The 24,852-nt window shown below is 43.4% G+C and overlaps 1 protein-coding gene across 2 annotated transcripts in view; it reads left to right on the top strand.

Moving 5' to 3' along the window:
* PNPLA7 (patatin like phospholipase domain containing 7) overlaps nt 1–24,852 on the top strand; it is a 1,294,112-nt gene that overhangs the window by 190,106 nt on the left and 1,079,154 nt on the right. For both annotated transcript variants that reach the window (XM_069241381.1, XM_069241380.1), the window contains exon 12: nt 12,402–12,549. In XM_069241381.1, coding sequence (XP_069097482.1) covers nt 12,402–12,549 — 148 coding nt within the window. The remainder of the gene's footprint in view (nt 1–12,401; nt 12,550–24,852) is intronic.

The following is a 24,852-nucleotide window of genomic DNA, read 5'->3' on the forward strand; positions in this document are numbered from 1 at the left end:
TGACAACAATTTACAGCAGATCAATGGGTACTATCAATTATCCGCAATGGTTATTGCCTAGAACTTGTATCCACTCCACCAAACATTCCTCCTCGTTCACACAGGCTTTCTCCCGAACACATCAGATCGGCCTGTTAAAACAAGAGGTAGAATCTCTTCTACTCAAAGGTGCAATAGAGATAGTTCCCATCAATCAACAAGGGAAAGGCGCATATTCTCTGTACTTCCTCATACCAAAAAAGAATGGCACTCTCAGACCAATTCTTAATCTCAGACCTGTAAATCAGTATATTCAATCAGAGCATTTCCACATGGTCACTCTACAGGATGTCATTCTCTTGTTACAAAACCAAGACTACATGACAGCATTAGACCTAAAAGATGCTTAACTCCACATTCCTGTACATACAACACACCGCAAGTACTTAAGGTTTGTGATACAGAGCAAGCACTATCAATTCAAGGTACTACCCTTTGGAGTAACAACAGCACTAAGGATATTTACAAAATGCCTAGCAGTGGTTGCAGCATACCTCAGAAGACGGTGCATTCATGTCTTCCCTTATCTAGACGACTGCCTAATAAAAACCAGTACCATTCAAACTTGTCAAAAACGCATGCAATCAATACTCTACACAGTCTAGGGTTCACAATCAATTACCAGAAGTCTCACCTTCAGCCAGCACAAATATAAGCATACCTGGGAACAATTCTCAACACTCAGTCAGCATTAGCTTATCTAAACCCACAAAGAATTCAAGCTTTCCACGCTCTCATATGTCAACTCCAATACAATCAAACTTACACAGTAAGGTTTATCATGAAGCTCTTGGGAATGATGGCATCCTGTATATCAATAGCACCCAATGCACATCTAAGCATGAGACCCCTTCAACAGTGTCTCTCACAGCAATGGTCTCAGGCACACGGTCAACTTCAAGATCTAGTGTTGTCGGACCGCAAAACATACAACTCTCTGCAATGGTGGAATCACACCAACTTATCAAAAGGGCGGCCATTTCAAGACCATGTGCCACAGAGCATAGTCACCACAGATGCATCAATGACAGGTTGGGAGCCCATCTCAACAATCCTACAATACAAAGAGAATTACTTTAATCAGTAAATCTATCAAGTTATAAAATGGTAATTACCTCGAAAGGCTACTAACCACTACCATGAGCATTGGTGGCATACAGCTCCTAGGCTCTTTGTTTTTTTAGGCTTTTCTGAATGGAAGGAGTTCATTAATATTTGTTAGGTCCCCTGGCATTGTGTTGTATAACAACCAGGCAATATTTGCAAAAGCTGTACCAGCAACCTTCTATCTGATGCTTTTTAGGATGACGTTCTAAGAGGTTGGTATTTGTGTTTCAGAAATTGAGAAGCTTTATATGTGTATATGTAGATGTCAAGGTCTTAACTTGAAAACTGGAGGATACCGGGGGCCAGTGACAGTCCGGAACAAATAAGGAGATTTGCACAGTCATAGGCAAGTTAGTAACAGCCCGACCGGTTGAATTTAGTAGCATTTACAGCTTTCTTAAATTAGGTTTAGGCTTACCAGCCAGCACGAAGTTCAGTAATCTTTTTGTTCCTGTTGGGGCTCTAGCTGTTTCTATTCTGTTTTTTTCTGCTAATCGGAAGTATTCTTCTCAACGATAATTTTATTTTTAGCCAGTCATCTGTGTCTGTTACCAAAACTTTTATCTTAGCCTAATTGAGAATGAGACAGTTATAGGTCATCTAGTTTTGGAATTTACCATGCTTTTGCTACCCTTTTGTTATCCTTAATAATGTCGTAGACCAGGTGAAATATTACCTGTGTATCATCCACATTGTTTAGAAAATGAACTAAAAGATCCCTCCGGAGTTGGTGGAGGACTGCATGCAGACGTTAGAGCAGCAGAGAAAGACAGGACCCCAAAGGGACTTTATACTGGTTCTTGAACTCACCAACAACCTTCCTTTTATATAGAGATGGTTTTAGCCAATTGGATGTGTCTGACATTCATCACTCTGTTCAAGAAAGTGGAATGCTCACTGGTGTTGGACACTAACAGACAAAGTGGTATGACTAAGACAGCATCACTAGAGTCCACAATGTTAAGAATGGTTGTCTGGATGTCAACTGAAGCCTACTCTGTTCCTGCTTTATTATAGAACCCCAACTGTCCTTTCCCTGAATTGGTCAGTTTGACGCAATAATGAGTTTGCTCCAGTAGGGGCTTAAACAGTTTTTAAGCAAAGACTTAACCCAGACATGCATCAGCGTTCTGAGATTTTGACCTATTCCGAAGGAGCCAATTATATAAGTAGTCAGTTGTACAAGTCCTCTCTTCAAAAGGCTAGGGTTCACAGGCACAAGAAATAGGATGGAGATTTTTGATCAGGGAAGGTTTTCTTTATTGTGATATTAGGACCTTAAATATGTCGTAGTTCACCATATTCTTATATTCTTTAGATTCTTTACATAGCTCCTTTGCAGGAGGGAGGATAGCTGCTCTACTTTGTTCACCTTTGTTCTGGAAGAAGTTCTTAACTACATTAGACTAATCTTGCCCTTTATTTCTTATAATGCAAATCCCCTCACAGTTTGAAAAATGTCCTTGATTTAGTTTGTTGCTCTTTCAGTTTCACTAAATTAGCAGTTTAATTTGGCTTTCAAAGTACCATTCTTGTTCTTTGCAAGCATCCCCAAGAGTGAATTTGAATAGATGGACTTCTACCAGACCTTTTTCCAAACCATTGCTAGTTTTTGCACTCAAAATTTTCAGGATTTGTAAGTCTTCTGAAAACCCTTCCTTAGATATTTTACATTGATACTTGTTCTTAGGCAGCACATTTTTCTAAATTTCCTGTAAACTATCCACTCTGTCCTTTCCATTTTTGCTGAAACATGTTGCTTAAGATACCCCAAATGTGAACCTGAGGCCTGACAATGGGCCCTGTTCTGAACAAGTTATAGATTCCTCCAGAGACCATACCTTTCTTGTCCTGAGAGAAATGGGGAGACGTCACTAGGTGGCTTCCATGAAACAGTACTAGAAACTGCAACGCTGCAAAATCTGCTCATCTGATATGAGAATATCATAATTGCAAGATACACCAGATTTCAAAAGGGGAATTCTCATGTGCAAAAGAGTTCATATCTCATTTGAAGCTTATCGGTTGCCCTTGTCACCTTTCCCTCTCGAAGGTGAAAGATGGTTTCATGCTTCATGTTTCCTCACTGGCTGTCCCTTTATCTGCCAGCATGATCTAATTTGAAGGATTAGAGTTGTGCATGAACCAGCCTTGGACAACAAACACACACTGTCTTTGCAAAGGGTTTAACAGAAAACACCTTTTTGGCTACAGCTCAATCGTTGTAGAGGTATTAACATATTTATCCATTTCATCTACATACCGGTCTTCCAACAGCTCTTCTGGAGCAACAAGCCATGGCTCTGATGGCTGCCAGATCACTTGGCTTGTTATCTTCAATTTCCTGTTCTAGGCACCATGTCTACTGACTATTTTAGAGCACTTTATATAGAAGTGCTTTTCTTAAAACATTTGAACTCATTCAGGTAGTTGACTACCTATATTCTTTCACCATCTTCTGCCTCATCTCAGTTGTAACCATGGGGTATCAACAGCCAGATTTTAACTCAACTGGAGACTCTAAAACCCACTTGATGGCTTCCAAAGACTCAGATTGTAACCCCTGAACTGGTAATACCTCAGCCTACCCCTCCACGCTCATCTGTGTCCTAGCAACTATCGCCTTCTTCAAGGAGGCTACCGTTGCTGTTTTATGTCTGTGTACCAGTAGCATTTTGGCACTAAGTGGTAACATTGATAATTTCAAGCATTATTAAGTTGACTTTCTGTCGACTTAATGATTGGAATGGATAATGTTCATCATCATTCCCTAAGTTTTACTGTACACAATTTGCAAGGTCAGGTATTCCTTGTGAGTGGGATCACTTTGCCTCTCCAAAAATTATTGCTGGCTGTAGGACAGAAGAGGATTAAGGTATTTTGAGCTTAAATGGGCAGGTTGTAGAGTTAGCCAGAGAAGCTGGTACGAGAAGCATTTAGTTACACTTGGTGGATAAAGCAATAGATGTGTTGTGTTTAGACGTTCACAATGGAATGGAGTATGAAAGGATTTTGAACTGACGGTCAAAGCATTGTGATTTTTATTTCAGGATCTTTTGTAATGCTTATGTTAGGACACTTAACGTATGTTTATACATTTAAATTGATCAACTGAATACAAAAATTAGCAATCATTGGCAAAGCCAATAGGTCTTGGCAATGCGAGAGCTATTGGCTTTGTCAATGGTAATCTCTTTAAGCCTTCTGCCTGGAGCATCCCTTTCAAGTTTCTTGTCCCCCATGCCCACAACACCGACTACAGCCTGAGTGTGCTCACCTGAAAGTGGTCAGAGAGAAGCTGTAACCAGGCTCCGCCGCCATCTTCTTCAGTAGCAGTGACTGTGAAACACCAGAAAACCTGACTGGTCCCCTGCAGAGATAGAAAGTGGACAGCAGGGCAGAATCAGCTCTCAAAGAAGCAGCTGCTATATTGGAATAGCCGTTGCATCCTTGTCCATTTAAAAAATCCTTTAACATATCAGTTGATTATATTATTCTTTCCAATAATATTCATAGGAATTTTTGAATTATTATATTATGTATTGTGTAATTTGTTTTCAAAAAGTACATTAATTTTTATAATAGTTTCCATCCCACTACAAGTATGTATTCCCCTTAAATAGAAATAAATCAATCATAATGTAAAATGTATTTCAATTAGAATGTTAATGTCTCATTCTCACCCCTCAAGTTTACCGTTCAAAATGGCCTTTTAGTTTCCATCTAAAGTGTAGATGTGCTCCTGCTGCTGTACTTTTGGGCTGAACTTCACCCGTAGTCATCAACACTAGTGTTGCAGAGGCTATGACTAATGCTTGACATGATTTTTCACACACGCTGGTGCACAAATGAATGTCAGCCCCTTCCCCTTGGAATGCCACATATTTGAGGAATAAAGGATTACAGCACCCAGAAGCTCACGCAAAAAAAGAGAAAGAACGGCAAAAAAGCTATCATTCTTTGAACGTAAAATTGACTTCAGCGTTAAACCGTTGCCATTTTCAGGTCAGGTAAATCAAGCAGCGACGGGGGAGTGAGACAGGGCAAGCAATGACAGATGGAGGGGCAAGCAGCGAAGTGGGAGGAGATTCGGAGACAGGCAAGGAACATCGGGACATTAATTTAAATAATTCCTCTCACTTTGAAGTCTGAGAAAGAATAGTAAACTGGCGCCCTCGGAAAGCAGCGTCTGACATTTGATGTCCGCTTTTAAATGCTCAGCAAATGTGATGAGATAAGAACAAGATTTACAGGCATGTTTACAAAAACAGAACTCGGAGGAAGTGCGAACATGAATGCCTCTATGAAGTGCTCTTAACTGAAGAAAAAAAGTAATTCTTAAAATAGTTCCTAAAATGGGAATAGTGGGTGGATAGTAGTAATTGGTCCAAGCTCTTCGGGAGGACTAAACACAGGAAAAGGCGTGACGCATGCACACCATTGACAAATGGAGAGAAAGAATGAGTGGGGAGAAAGGATGAGAGCGATGATGGAGCCTGCAAATGGGAACACATATTGAATACAGCAGTCTCTTTGAGACAGCCCATTTGCTGTCTAGCATAGACCTAAAGAGCAAAAAGTTCCTTTTATCTCCCTTGAACCCCTTAATTGGGCTCTTGTCCCAATTAAAATATTCACAAGAATTAGGGTATTTTCTGGTGAAGCATTTAGCTATCCATGAATGCTGATTTGACTTCGGCACAAGGATGAAGGGTATCTCCCCAACCTTGTGTTGCCCCTACGTGCAAATCTTGCCCCTCTCACAAGGACGACCTTTATGCTTTCTGTCCCATGCCTGCCATTCCCTGAGCCTTGTCCACAGTCAGGTTTTGCAGTGTGAATCTTTTCTGGACTCACATGCAGTGCATTATTCCGAAATCTAGTGCCTGGGTCCAAAACTACTTCTAGTAATCTCTTTTCCCTTTCTACTTTTTGTGTGTGTGTTGACTGTCCTCAGCATTTGGTGCTTAGTCACATTTCTCCTGACGTCAGACGCCTTCCCTGGAAGCCTCCACATGTGGTCACCATCTTTAGATTCTTTTTTCCACTGTTGGGTCCAGAAGCATAGCTGAAGGCTCTCCAATCTTCCAAAACAGAAGACTACAATGAAGGAGAAAGCACTGATGCAGCTATCGGAAAGAAATTCGGTTAATGAAAAACCGAGGTGCTTTCAATGGCAAAGTAAGGGGAGCACAAGGATAATGGGCGAAGGAAGGCCAGAAAATGCACAGGCAAGGAGCCCCCTCTCCAAATTGCATGGAGAACATACCCTTCTGCTTCTGCCAGGAGTGTCACCACATGTTTGCCCAGAAGGACACTCCTCAGCTGTGCAGTCCATGTCCACCGTGAGATCACAACATCAAGTTATGCACAGAGTTCAAGCCAAAACACTGAGAGCAAGGGAGAAACAAAGACAAGCACACTGTGCCATGCAAGGACAATAGGAAATGCCATCGCCGAGAGACCTCTGATTGTCTAGCGAGGAGGACAACATTGCTGACGCTTTGACATTTGAAAAATAAGTCACCTACATAGAATGGGAGCACAGGAAACACACGGAAAAATGGCTGCAGGTAACAGTAAAGAAGAAGGGTATGGCGAGTCTCAAACATCGGGCTCTGGAGTCCCAAAGGCTGCCTCAGTGCTGAAGTTCTCACTGACACAAGGCTATGTGAGGCTGAAAGAGCCCCTCAGGTCCCATGTCAAGGACACCACAGGTGAATGTACCTCCTAAAAGACAGCGGTGTTGAAGGACGCTTGAAGTTGAGAGAAAACTAAGAAGGGGGCAGCCGAGACATCAGCCTCTAAGAGATCGACGACCACACTCAATTGAAGATGACGCGGAAGAAAAGATTTCTTGAGGGCGAAATGACCGCAATCCTTCAGAAAAGCAGGATTTGTACACACCCCACCAGAATTTCCACATGCGGCAACTCATAAGAGAAAGACCTGGGAAACTTGGAGCCTCCAATGACTACAGAGCTGCAGGAGGAAGAGGAAGAGGGGTCTCGAGGCCTATTTCTGGAAACTGAAAGGTCAAAGGGTGTTAAGGCACAATGCCAGGGCCATGGTGCCAAATCTCTCAAGGAGGGAATAGATACACACCTCTTGAGTCGTTCGCCTCCAGACGACATTGCTATGTATAAGCAGATTATAAAGGGAGCAGCAGACAAGGATGGGGTCCAGTCTCAGACATGTTTCTACTGGAGACATTGCTATCCTCACAGACTACACACCACCATTTACCCATGCTCCCCAGCATCGTAGATCAGTGAAGAGAAACCTTCAAAGAACAAAGCAACATGCACCTGTTGGGAAGTGAAATGTAGGACGTACTGCAACAGCTAAATTATTGTAATTGCATAGCAAAGTCGATAGGAGCCCAACTGTTCAGAGGGCAGCAGAGACGAGGGACTACACCCACAAGAAGGTCAGTGGGAAGAGGGGGCTTCCAAAGCGCCACAACACACCAGGACTTCCACATCACAAAGCCACGTGCAGACACTGACGCAACAATGGCAATACCAAAGGCCACAGAGGCAGTCCTTTGATGAACAAACGAGAGGCAGATAACAGCCACCGAGAGGTGCGGCTGCATCAACAAGTAAGTGACTTGCATCCCAAAACTCCCTAACACACACAGCATTTGTGGTGAAGGGGAGATAGGAGCTTTCCTCCAGGACTGCAGAGAGGTCACTTCAGACAAATGGATAGTCAACATCACACAACATGGCTAACGCTTAGAACTGGTCAAACACCCACCAAGATGAGGACCAAAACTGCCCACACAAAAGATGAAAATACCTTTCTATGACGGTAAGTACAAGAGTTGTTACAGAAAAAAGCAATAAGGTAGCCATGAAGGAATTCTTTGAGAGAAGCTACTTAACATACTTCATAGTTCCAAAACCTGACATGTTGTTACGGCCCATACTAGACCTCTGCTTCTTAAACAAGTTCATACTGAAACAGAAGTACAAAATGATAATGCATCAAGATGTCATCCCACAGCTCCAATAGGGAGACTATATGGTGACACATACCTTCAAATACCAATGAACCACAAGCACAAGAAGTTTTTGCGCTTTGTAATAGACAAGAAATTCTCCCAATTCAGGGTACTACCATTCAGTATACAATCAGCACCCAGGGTGTTCACAAAGTGCTTAGCATCTGTATCCTTACATTTAAGAAGAAAGGGGATACACGTGAACCTCTACCTAGACGACTGCTTAGTAAAGGCAAACTCACTACACAAAAGCAGAAACAGCATAAAGACAGTGATCATGACACTTCACAGACTGGGGTTTTTCATAAACACAGAAAAGCCAGAATGGGAGGAGTGCTTTCTGGAGACAAATATCAACATAGCACAAGAGAACACAAAAAGAGGATACTGGCGATAATGCAAAAACCTCACAAATACCGGAAAGGTCAGTCTTGGACAGTGAGGACTGGGGTTGAAGTTGCTAGGAATGATGGCTTCCAGCATATCACTAGTGCCATATGAGATGTTACACTTGAGACTGATCTAGGAGCGGGTCCAGAGCCAATGGCCAGAAGCAATAGGGAGTTGGCAAAATCTAGAGGTTGTCACGCAGAGTTCATTAGGAAATTGCACGGTGAACAGGGCCGAATAAAACAATAGGAAGACCCTTTGGGCTGCCAAACCAACAGTGAGCATCACACCAGACAACTCACGTATGGGATGGGAAGCTCACATGGGAAAGCTCAAGATCAGAGGAGTCTGGAGACCAGAAGAGGCAGTACAGCACATGAACTTACTGGAACTAAAGATGGTGGTCCTAGGGGAAAATCAATACAAGTTCACACAGACAACACAACAAGAGTGTTCTATCTCAGCAAGCAAGGGGGACAAAATACTTCACCCTACCATAACTGCAATACATTTACTGGGGATAGACAACGTAGAACAAGCTGACCAAGCCAGCATTCAACTCACATGAGTGGGAGCTAAATCAGATAGTGATCAAGAAGGTGTCAAAAGGTTGGGGATACCAGAAATAGACCTGTTGGCAGCACCAGAAAATGCTGAATGTCAGTTCTTCACATCCTGGCACCCACACCCCAACTCCCTAGGGAATGTGCTGTCGATAGACTGGTGAGTGAGATTTGCCTACACTTTTACCCTCGATCTCATTGCTACCAAAATGATCAACAAATGCAGTAATTCGCAAATGATGTTACTACTCATCTATCCCCAGTAGACAAGACAAACGTGGTCCTCAAATCTGATAGAGATGGCACACAGCAATGTGCAGAGATTACCAGTGTCACAAGACGTGCTCTGCATGCGGGGGAGGGGGGGTTCTCCACCCAGAACCAAACACACTGAGTGTAGCAGTATGGCTCCTAAAGACATAGTTTGGACATCAAGGACTCCCAGATAAAGCAATAGCGGTCCTCGGGGAAGAAAGAAGACCAACAACAAGGAACAGCCAAATGGGTTACGTGCTCAAGTTGGTGCCATAGATATGGCCTTTTTCAGGACAGGACACAAGAGACAGCAGTCATTGGATACCTTACACGTCTGCTAAACAGCAATCCAACTTATTCATCACTAAAGGTGCTAGCAGTGATAGTGGCCTACACAAGCGGATACATAGGAAGAAGCTTCTTCACTACATTATTGAGCAAAAGATTTCTGGAAGGGGCCAAAAGGATAGCCTAACCAAGGAATGCACCCACGCCAATGTAGAACTTAAAAGTGGTGCGGACTCAACTGATGAAACAATCATTGGAACCACTTCACAGGGCCACCTTAAAATTTATGAAGTTAAATATGGCATTTCTAATTACACTTGCAGAGTAAGTGAACTGCAAGCACTCACTATACAGAAGCTATACATGTAAATACACAAGGACAGGCTTGTCGTGAGGACCGACCCACGCTTCCTGCAAAAGGTCATTTTCCACTGCCACATAAAACAGACAGTCCAAATACTGACTGTTTTCCAAGAACCAAGGACTCGAGCAGAAGGGGAACTGCATATGCTAGATGTCCGAAGACAATAATGTATTGTATGGAGAGAAAAAGTCAATTGGGAAAAGGAAGCAGCTCTCTGTATCATTCGCTGACAGTAACAAAAGAAAAATTGTCACTAAGAACACAGTCGCAAGGTGAATAACTCAGACAATTCAAATTTGTTACAGAAGAGCTGGCTTACAGGTAAGGAGTAAACCAACAGCACATTCAACATGAAAGAAGGGAGCTACAATAGCTTTTCTGGCAAACATTCTGCTAAATGACATGTATGTCAATCACATAGTAACCAGTACAAATGTTCACAAAACACTTATACATCAATGTACAGGTGTACAGAGAAGCACACGTGGGGCAGAGTACTAAAATATTTTTTTTACAAGCTCAGCCTCCTCTCCAATCCAGCCACAAAAGTGAAGAAACTGCAGCAAAATCAATTGACAGCATGTGAATCCAGAAAAATACTTTTTTGCTTCAAAACAAAATTGTTACTTACCGGTTGGAGTAGTTCTGCAGCTTGAAGTATTTTCTGTACTCAAATGCAAGACCCACCTGCCTCCCCAGGAATTGAGGTGTGATAAAGTAAACCGGGGACAGAAAGAAGTTACAACCAAGAGGAAGCTCTTTGGAAACTAAACAGACAGTCACCAGGGAAAAAATAATCTGAAGATGGCAACAATGTGCAGAGGCTTCTGAAGTGGGCGTCCAACACTAGGAGAGGTTGGATAATTACCAAATAGTGAGGACAGTTGATGTACAACAAAAATAACAGTAGAAAGAGAAAAAAGATTACTATGTAAGAGGAGAGATCACAACCCAACTACTAGATGGCGCAATACCAGAAAAATTCTTCAAGTTGCAAACTACTCCTGCATGGAAGTAATCATTTAGTTATGTGCTTAGATGTTCTCGGTGACCTCTGATGCCACCTTCTGATTCATTTTCTCAATTAAGATGTGTTTCCTGTCGCAAAATTTCCATCACTGATATAGACTGTGTTCTAGGATGATGTCGTGTCCCAGACATTTTAACCGAGACTGTTTCGCTGTTAGGAAGTGCATGTGCCCCAGTGCAAATTAAATGTAGAGTGACTTGGCTAGGAGAAAATCGCCTGCTGTATTACAAGCACTTATGTCTTGTCTCGTTTATCGATTGCTCAGTCCCTGCTGAAGCAATATACAAAAAGACCAGTCTGTTTAGTAAATTATTACGTCACTCCAGTATCTGCCTTTTCTGCCAGGTTTCTAAGTGCCTTTAGTCTGTGGTAGAGAATAGTTACAAAATATGCTACAGAAGTTCCATCTGATTGCAGTCAAAAAGAAAAAGAATGGAAGAGTTCATTGCTAGAACTAAAAAGAATACTACAGGTGTGTTTACCTTAGTTTAGTAATCTTGTCTCTCATTTTGATGTTCAGACTGCATACATTGGACTTGCTGTTGCTTATGTTTGGGCACTCATTGCAGGTTATGTGTATCCACAAGCAGCCTCTGTCAGCCTGGTGTTACAAGATATAGTCAATGATGTACAAAGATTTAGAATTGTAAACATTTGAATGGTTACATTTCAAGTTGCAGAACGAGTTGTGTTCACAGGATGGTTACATTCCACCTTCTGGAGTTGGAAGCAGAAGTTTGTAATGCTTTTAAAATGCCTGAATCCTGGTGGAGCATTTTGGACATTAAGTAATCATGGCCAGAGTAATTTTAGCGTTTTCACAAACAAGCAGCCAGTGCAAGAACAGCAGATTGTGTCAGCCCTGAATGGAATCAAGATCAAGATCAAGGCAGCCAGTCTGCATTGACATTTAATTATATCTCAGCACAAGCACAATTAAGGTCTCCCACCGCAGCCAATACAGGAAAAATCAAACAACTGTTAAAAGCAATCATCGTTCTCTTTCGATGGAAATAAAGCAGCAAATGTCCTCCAAAAGCTACTGTGTAATGTCCCATCTGTTCGGCATTATGAATCGTTAATGTCTCCATGTTTCATTGAGCGCTCGACTGTCCAAGTCTGTAGCTCATCAAATGTTGTTGCTCAAGTATAATGAGGGACAAGAAGTTGATTTTTGCGCACATAGTGCCAAGGAAATTGCTAATGAAATGTAAAATAAAAAATGAAATTTTATTATAAATACCGTAAGAGTTCCAACAGTTATCTTACATTAAATTGGTTGTATTCAGCTTAAATAAACGCAGGGCACTTTTGTACATGACATAGTTTAATGTTTTTTTGTAATTCTCATTATAGGAAAGCCAAGCTATTCCGTTGCTGTCTGTCGCCAGTGTAACGTCGGGAGCAGGACCTGGTAAAGCTGTGAGAAGGCAGATATCTAACATCTCTGGAGAGGACGAGCAAGGAGAAAAAGGAGAGAAAGCTGTTGAGCTCTCGGAAACAGGTTACCCTTTATATTACAATTGTTGCGTATCCATATGTATCAGTTGTTAATAAAAATTGACTATCAGTTGCTTGCCCCTTTATCTAAGCCTGATAATGTATTTGTAGCCACCTCTCTGCTCCTGAAATGAGAATAATGAATACATATTTTCTATTTATAGTGTTGTTTTCTTTTTCATCTGTAGAATCCACCACTCCACCTGTCCCCTTGTGTACTTTTCATTTAATAAGCCTAACTAGACTGCGCTGCAGTGGGGTAACAGTTTTCATGTCCCTAAATCTCCATTGTGTGTTGGAAACCCCTAATCGAAATGTGAAGCATAATCCTGAGAAAGTTTGTCCCTTTTAGCCTTGCACACTTTATTTGAGGAGGTTTTTCTTTAGGGTCAACTAAGTTGCCTTAGGGCAGTTTCAGTGTGCTTCTAAAAATGAAAAAATGGGTATGTTGAAAGGTAAACCTAATGAAGTAGGGTGACAATATAATCAAGTCTGATTGTGTAAGAGTTGTAAGGCAAATCAAATGCTTCTGTGTAGGTTTGGAAGCTAGTTCAATGGCATTGTAAGGGGGTTAGTAATAGATTGAAGGGGGTTGTAGAAGAGTCACGCTTTATCACCTTTGAGACGAGTGCGGGGGGGGCAGCTTTCATTGATAATTGTTTACCAAATGGAGTTCTGTTTTTAGCATCTTATCTTCCAGAAGAGAGATGTACCTCAGTTTGCCTCTCAAGATCAGTTTAGGGCATTTCATACCTTTGGTCTAGGAATCTCCAAATTAAGACCTCATATTTCTGTTGCCTGAATGCTTGTTTCCAGGTACTTTTGGTTGATAAGTACTTGTGACTGGAAGATGATTTCTTCATATAGGCAGGGACCTGTTCCATAGTTATCTATTGTGCATTTGCAGACATTCTTGCGTGTAGCCTAAATACCACTTGGAACCCTTTTAGTGTTTTCAGTGTAGGACTGAGGGATATTCCTTTGTTACAGGTTTAGGGCGTACTTTGCTGCTCTGTCTCCAGCCTACTAGGCAGATAGTTTGGCATATCACTCTATCCTATGTTGTAGTAACCCGTTGCAGGCAGCGTCATTGAGGTAGACATAGCATTCCCATTTGATGATAAATGTGATCTAAGCAATTATACTTGGTTTGTCTTGGTTACCTGTCACAAATTCCTTAATCATTGTCCCTTGAAAGTATAAGAGATGCATGTTGTCCCAGTAGGTTTAGCATTTGGATGTGGTATGTCTGTCACTTAGGGTTTATCTGTGGGAATGTTGTATGCATGCTCCTGTCATGTATTTCTTTGGCATGGTGTAACCCGACCTTGTATTAGGCTCTGGAAGTGGTGTTTTATATTCTTCTTGTATCATTTGTTTCTGTCCCAGTGTCCCAGTGTCCCCTTTTTTTCAGATGGGGAATAGAGAGCTTGTAATGAGAAAGTGCTGTTCAATAACAATGTGTCACCTTTAAGCCACACTTAATGAATATGGTCAGTTAACCTGCCACTTTGTCAGAGTTGCAGTGTGTCCGTTCCCAGGGACACATTCCCAGAACTTTCTCTATACTACAGAGACCAACAAACCCTTTCTGGTATTTTTTTCTTATCTGATAAATGTTCCTTCATAGCCCAGAGCCTTCATCAGTTGATGCATATTTTCAGATTTGGGTCCCAGCTGGTTTTATCTTCACCTTGTTCATTGCCTTGGACTCCTTTGGGATTTGAAAAGGCCCCCTAAGCACCTATGGGGAGATTTCCAGGGAGCCCGTGCTTGTGGAGGAGAGGAATGGGTATGCTGTAAAGGAACATGGAAGGCAGCTTGCCAGGTGTGTTTGAGCCATCCATGCTCCTGCAGTGTTGTAGGAGGGGACTGGCCTTCATTTGTACCTGCTGCCCTTCACGATCCTCCTGTGATTTTTACATGACATGTTTTCTGGCTGGTGTATTCGCAACCTCTGTACCTGCACATAGAATATCTAGGTGCACTAGCCACAGGGCAGTTGTGATTACGCTGAGTGATATCCCACTCAGGCGTACACTGTTTCCTATCTCTTTAGGTCAATAAAAATCAGCCTTCTATGTCATTTTCTTGCTTACAGTAGCTCGTTACAAATAAATAGAGGGTGTGGATAGCAGGAGTCTGACATGACTTTCGGTCTCTTAAGCAAACTCAGGGAGAGTTATACGGTTCCTGCGAATCAAGTAGGACTGTTTATCTGGTCAACACAAATGTCCGTATACAGGGACTCGTATAATATATCATATAAGGAAATGTTGACACGGATCCTAGCTAGTTCAAAGTGCCCCACCTGAACCCCTAAACATACTAGGATACAAGATGATATTTGGAACCTCAAACATGACTACTCAGATTCTCTCTCTGGGTACTCAGTGTGAGACACAAGAAAGATGTGGAAATGTCTTTTTTTTTAAACATTTATTGCAACAATCTTATTGTTGCATAAAAACATGCACTTTGATTATTAGGCAAATGAGGCGATCATGGCAACTAGTATTACTAAAATGGTGAAAGATAAACTGTTCAACCATGGAACTGATATTATGTTGGTACACTGCCATCTGTTCGTACCTACACTATCAACAGCATAGTGGGAGTACCCGCTGCCAGATCAATTAGGATAGCCCAAACCCCCATATCTGGGTAAAATGTACCAGCAAGCCATGAAGCTGGTCTTGAGTACTGCAGGCTATTGTCTAGAGCTGGGTAGAGTCAGAGTCTGCATCAGTCAGCACATCTGCGTTTCGGCCACTGTGCGACATGTTCCAGGATAATCCTAATGGAAGTACTCCTCTGTTGAATGTGGAACCGATGCAGTTTTTATACTGCCAGCATTGTTCATGTTTTACTGTCAAAGATGCAGGGCTGATTGGATGTTTTGTTTGTAAGTGAAGAACTGTCTCCCTGAACTATCACAATACTAAGACATTGCGTTCTGTGTTTTTAGCCTTTGACGAAGTGTAGAAACTGGATGGCAGCAACGCATACAAGAAACGAGCTGCATGTACAATGGTTTCACAGTACATTATTGTGTGAGCGAGAAACCATGTAAAGGGTCACCATCAAGAAACAAACGCTAAGTTAAAATGTGCATTTTAAAATGGAGACACGAAGCAGGCCTTATCACTTTACCACACCCCATCTGACTGTGAGAAACTAAGTTCAAGCTAAAACAAAAATATAAAAACTAGCCTCAAACATGTATATCAAACAAATATATATATAAAAAAAAATGAAATGCAGTTTAATAATAATAAACACAAAAAAAGCCATATATAGAAAAAAAATCCAACTAAAAAGCTGATAAAACTGATAAAAAAACTATTTTCTTGAAAACAAAGTGCTAAATCAGTCTACAAGGCTCCTGACATACTTCCATGTCAGTGGGATCCAGGAAGGAACCGGCAAACACTGATGACAGATCCACGATGGCTTGAGATGCAAGTTCCAAAGAACAAATATGGCCTGATTCAGCTGATGCTGAAGGTGAGACAGCCAATGGTATAACCGCAATGTTAAAGCGAGATTGCATATCAACCGGAAGAGATGGCTCATAGTACGCATCCAGCAGCAATGTCAGCCTCGTGGGACGTAGCTAAACGTGGGTCCTCAACGAACTTGCGCGCAGATTCAGATCCACAGATTAAACCAAGTTACGTAGCCAGACACAAGCCTAGTGCAGTCTGGAAAGGCACAGCAGACAGTGTGAACACAAGCTATACACATTGGCATCACACAGGTGGAAACACACCAGTTCACGTTCAATTCCTGAACAAAGTCACTCCGAAATACTGTATCATGTGCACACGACACAGCAGGATGTGTGGTAGATTAATCACTATTTGGCCACATGGTGGAATATCCATTGCAGAGCAGCAAAATAGAAACAAATTAGCAATTACTAGGAATCGAGCAATCTGTATGCCTCCAAAAACACTGGAAACCAAAGAGTGCAGAAAGGACGGAATCACTTCAAATTCAGTATGGAATGTGCTCACAAAGCCAGCCCCAATCACTTAAAAAAAGTGTACCACTCCTGCGGTATTCAATGTATTAAATATTCAGTGAACAAGTTCATTAAAAAGCTGCAGCAAAATAGTGCACAATAACGATTGAACTTCAGCCAAAGACCTTGCAACTTGGAGATGAGAAGTCTCTAGACTCTCAAGCAGATGTTAAAGAAACACCCTTCTGAAACAGTAAGACTTTCAGTCATCTCAGCTTATCAGAGTTCACACTCAAAGAATAAAAGGGATGGAAGACCATACAGTAATTTCCCTAACCATGTGTATGGGTGGAAATAACACGTTGCCTGAAGAAGGGCACATCCCTAGAAACAGTTGCCCCATATGGTACACCTTATTTCATACCACAACAACCTTGGTTGTTGAGGATCAAATAACTCCATTCAGGAGCAATAAGAACACTGGGTGAGTCAAGGAGACTGGGTGTACCTTTCACATAACACACCAGATTGCCGTGGATGCATTAAATACACCATGCAGCATTACCTCTTCACAAAGTAATGAATGGCCCGAATAAGTTTCACATTCGTTTCCACTAAGGAAGACTTCAGTTTCCCCATGCACACACTTGTAATCAAATGGTAAAACCCAGGACTTGTGAACAAATCTATCCCCCATAGCTTCATATCTGCCTACCTCAGTGGTTCCCAAATGTTTTTGACCCATGGCTCACTTGACCTATTGGCGGTTGGCCGCAACTCCCCATTATGTTACCTTTTTTTAGCGGGTGGAAGTAAGCCCGGCCTCGGGAGTACTTCCATTTTTCTCCCTGAAAATAACTATGAAGAAAGCCAATCAAGGTATTATTGTAGACATAGATGTAACAAAATTAGAAAATAACAGTTTTTAATAAAAACTTCAACTGATTAAGTCAGAAACATTACTCTTCAGCACTAAGGTGTGCATATGGAATTTTTTTACGCTATTCTTGGTGTTAAAATGTTGCCTCAAGCATGTTGGAGGAGAAGACACTTTTTTCTGTTGTTGGTAATTAGAGTGAGGGAAGAGGCTGTGTAACATTTTCCAGAGGTGCCCAGTCCTGTTGGTATTACCATGTGTAAATGTACTGATTTTGCCAATCTTAGAACGGCAGAATGGTGAGCGGCCTTCTGAGGATTCAAATGTATAATCTGCACATTATTCTAAGATCTTTACACCAATATAAGCCTCTGAGCTACCGTAATGGTATACTATCCTGAGAATATGTAATTAGAAGGGTACAACTCTGCAGCAGGCACTGTAGCATTCAAGCTATCCAGCAGGAGTTAAAACATGCATGTGGTAAACCAAGTCTTGTAGAAGGCACACGAGCAGATAAGATAGTAGTGCAGTGTAGGAAAATGGCTCCCTGTTGTAATTACCCCCCACTTTTTGCCTGATACTGATGCTGACTAGACTGAGAAGTGTGCTGGGACCCTGCTAACCAGGCCCCAGCACCAGTGTTCTTTCACTAAAAATGCACCATTGTTTCCACAATTGGCACACAGATAAGTCCCTTGTAAAAGGTACCAGTGGTACCAGGGGCCCTGTGACTAGGGAAGGTCCCTAAGGGCTGCAACATGTTGTGCCACCCTAAGGGACCACTCACCTAACACATGCACACTCCTATTGCAGATTGTGTGTGTTGGTGGGGAGAAAAATGCAAGGTTGACATGGCATCCACCTCAGGATGCCATGCCCACAAAATACTGCCTGTGGCATAGGTAAGTCACCCCTCTAGCAGGCCTTACAGCCCTATGGCAGGGTGCACTATACCACAGATGAGGGCATAGCTGCAAGAGCAATATGCTCCTACAGTGTCTAAGTCTATTTTTAGGCATTGTAAGTACAGTGTGGCCATATTAAGTATATGGTCTGGGAGGTTGTGAAAACGAACTCCACAGCTCCATAATGGCTACACTGAATACTGGGAAGTTTGGTATCAAACTTTTCAGAATAATAAACCCACACTGATTCCAGTGTTGGATTTATTACAAAATGCACACAGAGGGCATCTTAGAAGATGCCCCCTGTATTTTACCCAATCCTTCAGTGTAGGACTGACTGGTCTGTGCCAGCCTGCCACTGAGATGAGTTTCTGACCCCATGGGGTGAGAGCCTTTGTGCTCTCTGAGGCCAGAAACAAAGCCTGCACTGGGTGGAGGTGCTTAACACCTCCCCCCCCTGCAGGAACTGTAACACCTAGCAGTGAGCCTCAAAGGCACAGGCTTTGTTACAATGCCCCAGGCACTCCAGCTAGTGGAGATGCCCGCCTCCTGGGCACAGACCCCACTTTTGGTGGCAAGTCCAGAGGAGATAATGAGAAAAACAAGGAGTCACCACCCACCAGTCAGGACAGACCCTAAGGTGCCCGGAGCTGAGGTAACCCCTGCCTTTAGAAATCCTCCATCTTGATTTTGGAGGATTCCCCCAATAGGAATAGGGATGTGCCCCCTCCCCTCAGGGAGGAGGCACAAGGAGGGTGTAGCCACCCTCAAGGACAGTAGCCATTGGCTACTGCCCCCAGACCTAAACACACCCCTAAATTTAGTATTTAAGGGTGACCCTGAACCCAGGAAATCAGATTCCTGCAGCCTACAACAAGAAGAAGGACTGCTGACCTGAAAGCCCCGCAAAAACGACGGAGACACCAATTGACTTGGCCCCAGCCCTACTGGCCTGTCTCCAGAATCGAAGAACCAGCACAGCGACGCATCCAACAGGGACCAGCGACCTCTGAGGACTCTGAGGACTGCCCTGAACCCGAAGGATCAAGAAACGTCCGAGAACAGCAGCACTGTTCAACTACAGCAACATCTTTGCAACAAAGAAGCAACTTTTGAAGAATTCACTCTTCCCACCGGAAATGTGAGACTTCACACTCTGCACCCGACGCCCCCGGCTCGAGCTCCAGAGAGAGCACTCCCAGGCGACTACGTGAGTAACTTGAGACGATCCCCGTGCATCCTCACAGCGACGTCTGCAGAGCTGATCCAGAGGCTCCCCCTGACCGCGACTGCCTGTTAATAAGGAACCCGACCCCTGGACCAAGCACTGCACCCGCAGCCCCCAGGACTGAGAGGAACCAACCTCCAGTGCAGGAGTGACCAGCAGGCGGCCCTCTTCCTAGCCCAGTCGGTGGGTGGACCATGAAGCCCCCCTGTGCCCTGCCTGAATCGCCTAAGTGACCCCCCGGGTTCGTCCATTGCTTCCTGTGGCAAACCCGACGCCAACTTTGCACACTGCACCCGGCCGCCCCTGTGCCGCTGAGGGTATGTTTTGTGTGCCTGTTTGGGTCCTCCCCAGTGCCCTACAAACACCCCCCCGGTCTGGGTACTTACCTTACCTGCCAGCAGACCGGAACCGGAGAACCCCTGTTCCCCATAGACGCCTATGTGCTTTGGGCCCTCCTTTGAACCTGTCCGGCCCTGTGTTGCTGGTGCGGTGACTTTGGGGTTGCCTTGAACCCCCAACGGTGGGCTGCCTATGCCCAGGTGACTGAACTTGTAAGTGCTTTACTTACCTCAGAAACTTAACCATACTTACCTCCTCCAGGAACTGTTGATTTTTGCAGTGTCCACTTTTAAAATAGCTTATTGCCATTTTAACCTATACTGTGTTTATTACTGCTTTAATTAAAAGTTCCTTACTTACCTGTGTGGAGTACCATGCATTTTATGTATTTACTTCAAATCTTGAATCTTGTGGTTCTAAAATAAATTAAGAAAATATATTTTTCTATATAAAACATTTTGGCCTGGAGTAAAGTCTTTGAGTGTGTGTTCCTCATTTATGCCTGTGTGTGTACAACAAATGCTTAACACTACCCTCTGATAAGCTTACTCCTCGACCACACTACCACAAAACAGAGCATTGGTATTATCTAATTTTGCCACTGTCAACCTTTAAGGGGAACCCTTGGACTCTGTGCACACTAGCTCTCACTTTGAGATAGTATATATAGAGCCAACTTCCTACATGGAGCTTTCCTTTGAAAGTGAACTAAGTGCTTGAATCCTTGGTAGCTAGCACTGAGATAGTGTGCTCTTTGCTCCAAGTCACCAGGGCAGGAGACAACATATATATGGTAACTTTATATAATTTCCAGGATACAGTGGTGAACATTAACGTATTTTCTAAGATGAAGGCCAGTAACAAATACATGAGGTAAGGTGACCCTTCACCTCTTCTGTATGGAGTAGATGTTGGCATGTAGCAGCCACAACTCCTTGGTCTTGCCCTGCCAGGAGCGTGGTGGCCATTCTAGCCCAGGGTTCCTTCTGTAGGCAGGTGGAAGGGCCAGTGCATCTGAAGGGTTAGCCACCATTGAGGCCTTGATCAACTCTGCGAACTCCATCCTGAGCCCCTAAGCCAGCGAACACCAGTCCTGTCTGAGAAGCTACGATCTCCGGTCCGGGTACACCTGGTAAATCTGTATGTTCCAGACACCCAAAGTCCAAACCTACAGCTCTAGAGTCAGCTGTAGCATCATGTAGGTAAAGAAGACGGACATGCTCTCTAGCGTTCTTTCGATCCACGTATTGCAGATAGCAGCAGTCATCTCAGAGTGGTACCATCAGCTTAATTTACTGCAAGAAATTGCCCAAAAGGATCACAGGAAACTATTGTACTTGCACCAAATATTTGTACTCGCTTGATGGTACTAGTAGAGAAACACCACTTCATAATGCACAAGAGGACAAATGTCACGATCCTAGACTTACCTTGGCGTTTCAACAATAAGGATCAAATATAAATGTGTGTGTTTATGCTGCTGATAATCAAAATATAATGTTGGATGGCATGTGTGGCTGTACTTACAGATGCTCTGCATGCTCCTGCCATCTAGTGTTGGGTTTGGAGTGTTACAAGTTTTTTCTTCAGAGAAACATTTGTGAGTCATGGGATCGAGTGACTCGTCTTTCTCTGTGATCTTGCACATGGGCATTGATTTTGTTAGATTGTTTTCTCTCCGCCGTTGGTTTGAACGTGTGCCTCTTCACTCCATTGCCCCTACCTCCAATTTTAAAACCTTTCTTTTGCGCCATCAACGGTTTTGATCTTTATCACTTTTTCTTACATTCTTGCTGTTGTCTCACTCGGTCAGTCTGAGAACCCACCACACACCCTCGCCTGTTCGGGCCTACTTCAACATGTGGCATCGATCAGTATGCTGCACTGAGGGAAGAATCGCCATTCGCTTCTGTCCTTGGTGCCATGCATAATTCCTGCACACCGACCAAAATCTAGTGTGGAACCTGTGCCTCTTCCCCATCCATCAAGAAGCCACCTGTGATGCCTTCCGATCCTTCAGATCGAAAAAGACCCTCTAGGGACCGAAGACCTTGTCGACTTGAGATGGTGCTCAAAACTCCAGGAGACACTCTGGTCATCTTTGGGGTGAAATACGCCCAAGAGGATCCAGAACAGGAGGAGATCTTCTCCATCCAAGACTCCGAGTCCAAACCTCCAGTTGGATTTCGAAAAACCACAAGGTGATATCAGCACAATCTGTGAGTACCGTGGCCCCTCCTGCCCCCTCTCAGACTGCCAAAAAGCCCCTTGCGAGGTCGCCGGCCATGGCCAGTTCCGTAAAACCGGCTCGGATGCCCCGACCTCTGGCTCGGCAGCATAAATTGTAAAGGCCAAGACATCATCTTTGGCATCAACTTTGACATCTTTGGTCTGAGATATTGTCACTCTATATCTGAACTTCAGCACCAAGCCAAACAAGCTCCACCTCCGCTTCGGCTCCGACAAAAGGACACCAACTGTAAACCTCTGTGTCAAAAACCAGGGATTCCACACAGTGCATAATTTGTAAATAAAGAGGTGCCAGTGCTCAAAGTCCTTCTCTTGAACACCCGGCTGCTGTAATTAAATCTGCCAGCACTGAATACAGAGGCTGCGTAATCCTGAAGCCATATCGGGCCTCTTCAATGCATTTACGGCCACCCCTGCCCCTTCAGCTCATCCTGCAACTTTCTACTTTCTCCACGTATGATGCTTTTTAGTTTTTCCTTCTTCCGTCTTTCCCATATGTGTCTTTTGCTCGCAGCAAATGCTTGAGGCATAATAATAAGCCCCGGCCCTCACAAATAAATGCCGGAGCTCAGCACCAGAAACAACAAGCACAAATTAAGCACTGATTCCACATCTTTGGAGCTGAAAGACTCTAGTCAATCTTCAGCCACACCATCTCCTGTTGAACCTATTTTGGAGACCATGAAAAATCGTCAGCACTGTCTCCACATCTAGTAGAGTACAGGGTGCATTATTTCTCCCCCCCCCCATAACCTTCAAGAGGAAATTGTCCTTTCAGGGGGCTCTGGATACGTCACCATCTCCAAAGAAGAATAATGACAAGGCTACCACCACTATTCACAAGCCTTTTCTTCTTCCTCCTCAAACACCCTCTCCACCACCTCCACCGCCTGCCTCTCCTCCAACCCCTTCTCTCCCTACCCTACTGCAGGAGATCTAATGCCACAGAGTTCCCCTTCATTCACTGGGAGAGTTGGATGGGTCACAACAGGACTCAGATCCATGGGACACATATGACCCTGATCCCATGATTTCCACAAATCTGGATTTATACACTGCATGACCCTCACCACCAGAGGATGCCGCATCCTACCAGCAGTTAATAGCTTGAGCAGCTGCTTTCCACTATGTGGAGTTGCAGAAGGGGCTTCACTGAGCAAGACTTTATTTTTATAACCGAACATCCACATATAGGGATATCCAGTTCCTCCCCATGCACCCTGGCATGCTTCGTCATGCAGATGAATTTTTTAAGGAACCAGTCCGCTCTAGGGTTATCACACCTAGAGTAGACAAAAAATACAAAGCTGCTCCCTTTGATTCACCTTACATAAGATCACAGGTCCTGCTGCATTCTATTGTGGCTACCACTACATGCAAATGGGCCAATAATCAAATCAAAGGGACACTCCTCCCCCAGACAAGGAGAGCAAAAAGATTGATGCCGCAGGTAAAAGTTGCTGCACAAACAGCCAATCATTGGCTCATCGCCAACTCACAGGCTTTAATTGCGAGATATAATCAGGCTCACTGGAATGAGTATCTCCCAGATGAGCACCAAAAAAGGGGACAACCGATCGTCACAGAGGGACAGACAATCAGTAATAACTCCATCAGATGTGCTATAGATGCAGCGAACACAGCTCCATGCAATATCACTACCATCATTCTAGTAAGGAGACATGCCTGGCTTCGATGCTCAAGTTTTAAACCAGAGGTACAACAAGCGGTACTCAATATGCCCTTCGACAAGGAGCATCTTTTTGGCCTTCAAGTAGACTCTACCCTTGAGAAGCTGAAAAAAGAGACTATCACCAAACCACTGTAGCCGCCACACTGGTATGTACAGACACCAACCCCTTATGCAGCTATGATTAGCTCAGGCCTGTGGTCCTGGTTGGGTATCACTATATTACCCACCCCAGGAATGCAGGCAAAGGGAATATTTTGGGCACTCAAAAGTTAGGGATATATATATATTTTTTTTTTTAGGTAAACGAGCGCCACTGCGTGAAGCAGTGACTGCAACTATGATGTCATGTATGATGTCATGTATGATGTCATGTAAGAACAAGTAATCGCAGCTACCACAGCAGTCTGGATTGCTGATTTTGCAGCTTCATCAGCCAGTGAATTTCCAGCAACGTGTATTCAATGAATGAATGAATTACATGATACATGGACCTGTGGCAAACAATCTTGAAGATGCTCCACTTTTTCCCAAAGCAGTTTATGCTTGATGGTATTGCCTTTGGAGTCTCTGAATCCATTCAGGTGCCAATAATGCAAATTTTCGTTGTAAGACTAGACACAGTAATACGAAACGCACACTATGAGTGTAGAGAATCCAGGATCCATATTCTCCAGTGCCAGAATCGGTGCTTTTTAATTCAGCCAACTGTGCTGTACACCCCATGGGGACTTTGGAAGCGTTTTATTGGCTCAAAGTCACCATTTTGCATGACACCGCGTATTGCTGCACAAGTGGCAGAACAGTGCTGTTTGGTGTCAATCGCAGGCTGAGCCGAACCATGAGTATAGATTATAAAATCATACTATTCAAGAGGCAAAATATCACTTGGCGCAGGGTATTCTTGTTCATATTGATGGCATTCTTGAGTCTACAAAGTTGGGTCAGAGGTATAGTCTATATCAGTAGCTGTCAGGGAAGTGACCCACTGTACAGTTAGGAATGCTAGTCTTGGTGACAGCCTCTATGGCTTGGATGGTGGTTATAA

Source organism: Pleurodeles waltl, chromosome 6 (assembly GCF_031143425.1).
Source record: "Pleurodeles waltl isolate 20211129_DDA chromosome 6, aPleWal1.hap1.20221129, whole genome shotgun sequence".
Lineage (NCBI taxonomy): Eukaryota > Metazoa > Chordata > Amphibia > Caudata > Salamandridae > Pleurodeles > Pleurodeles waltl.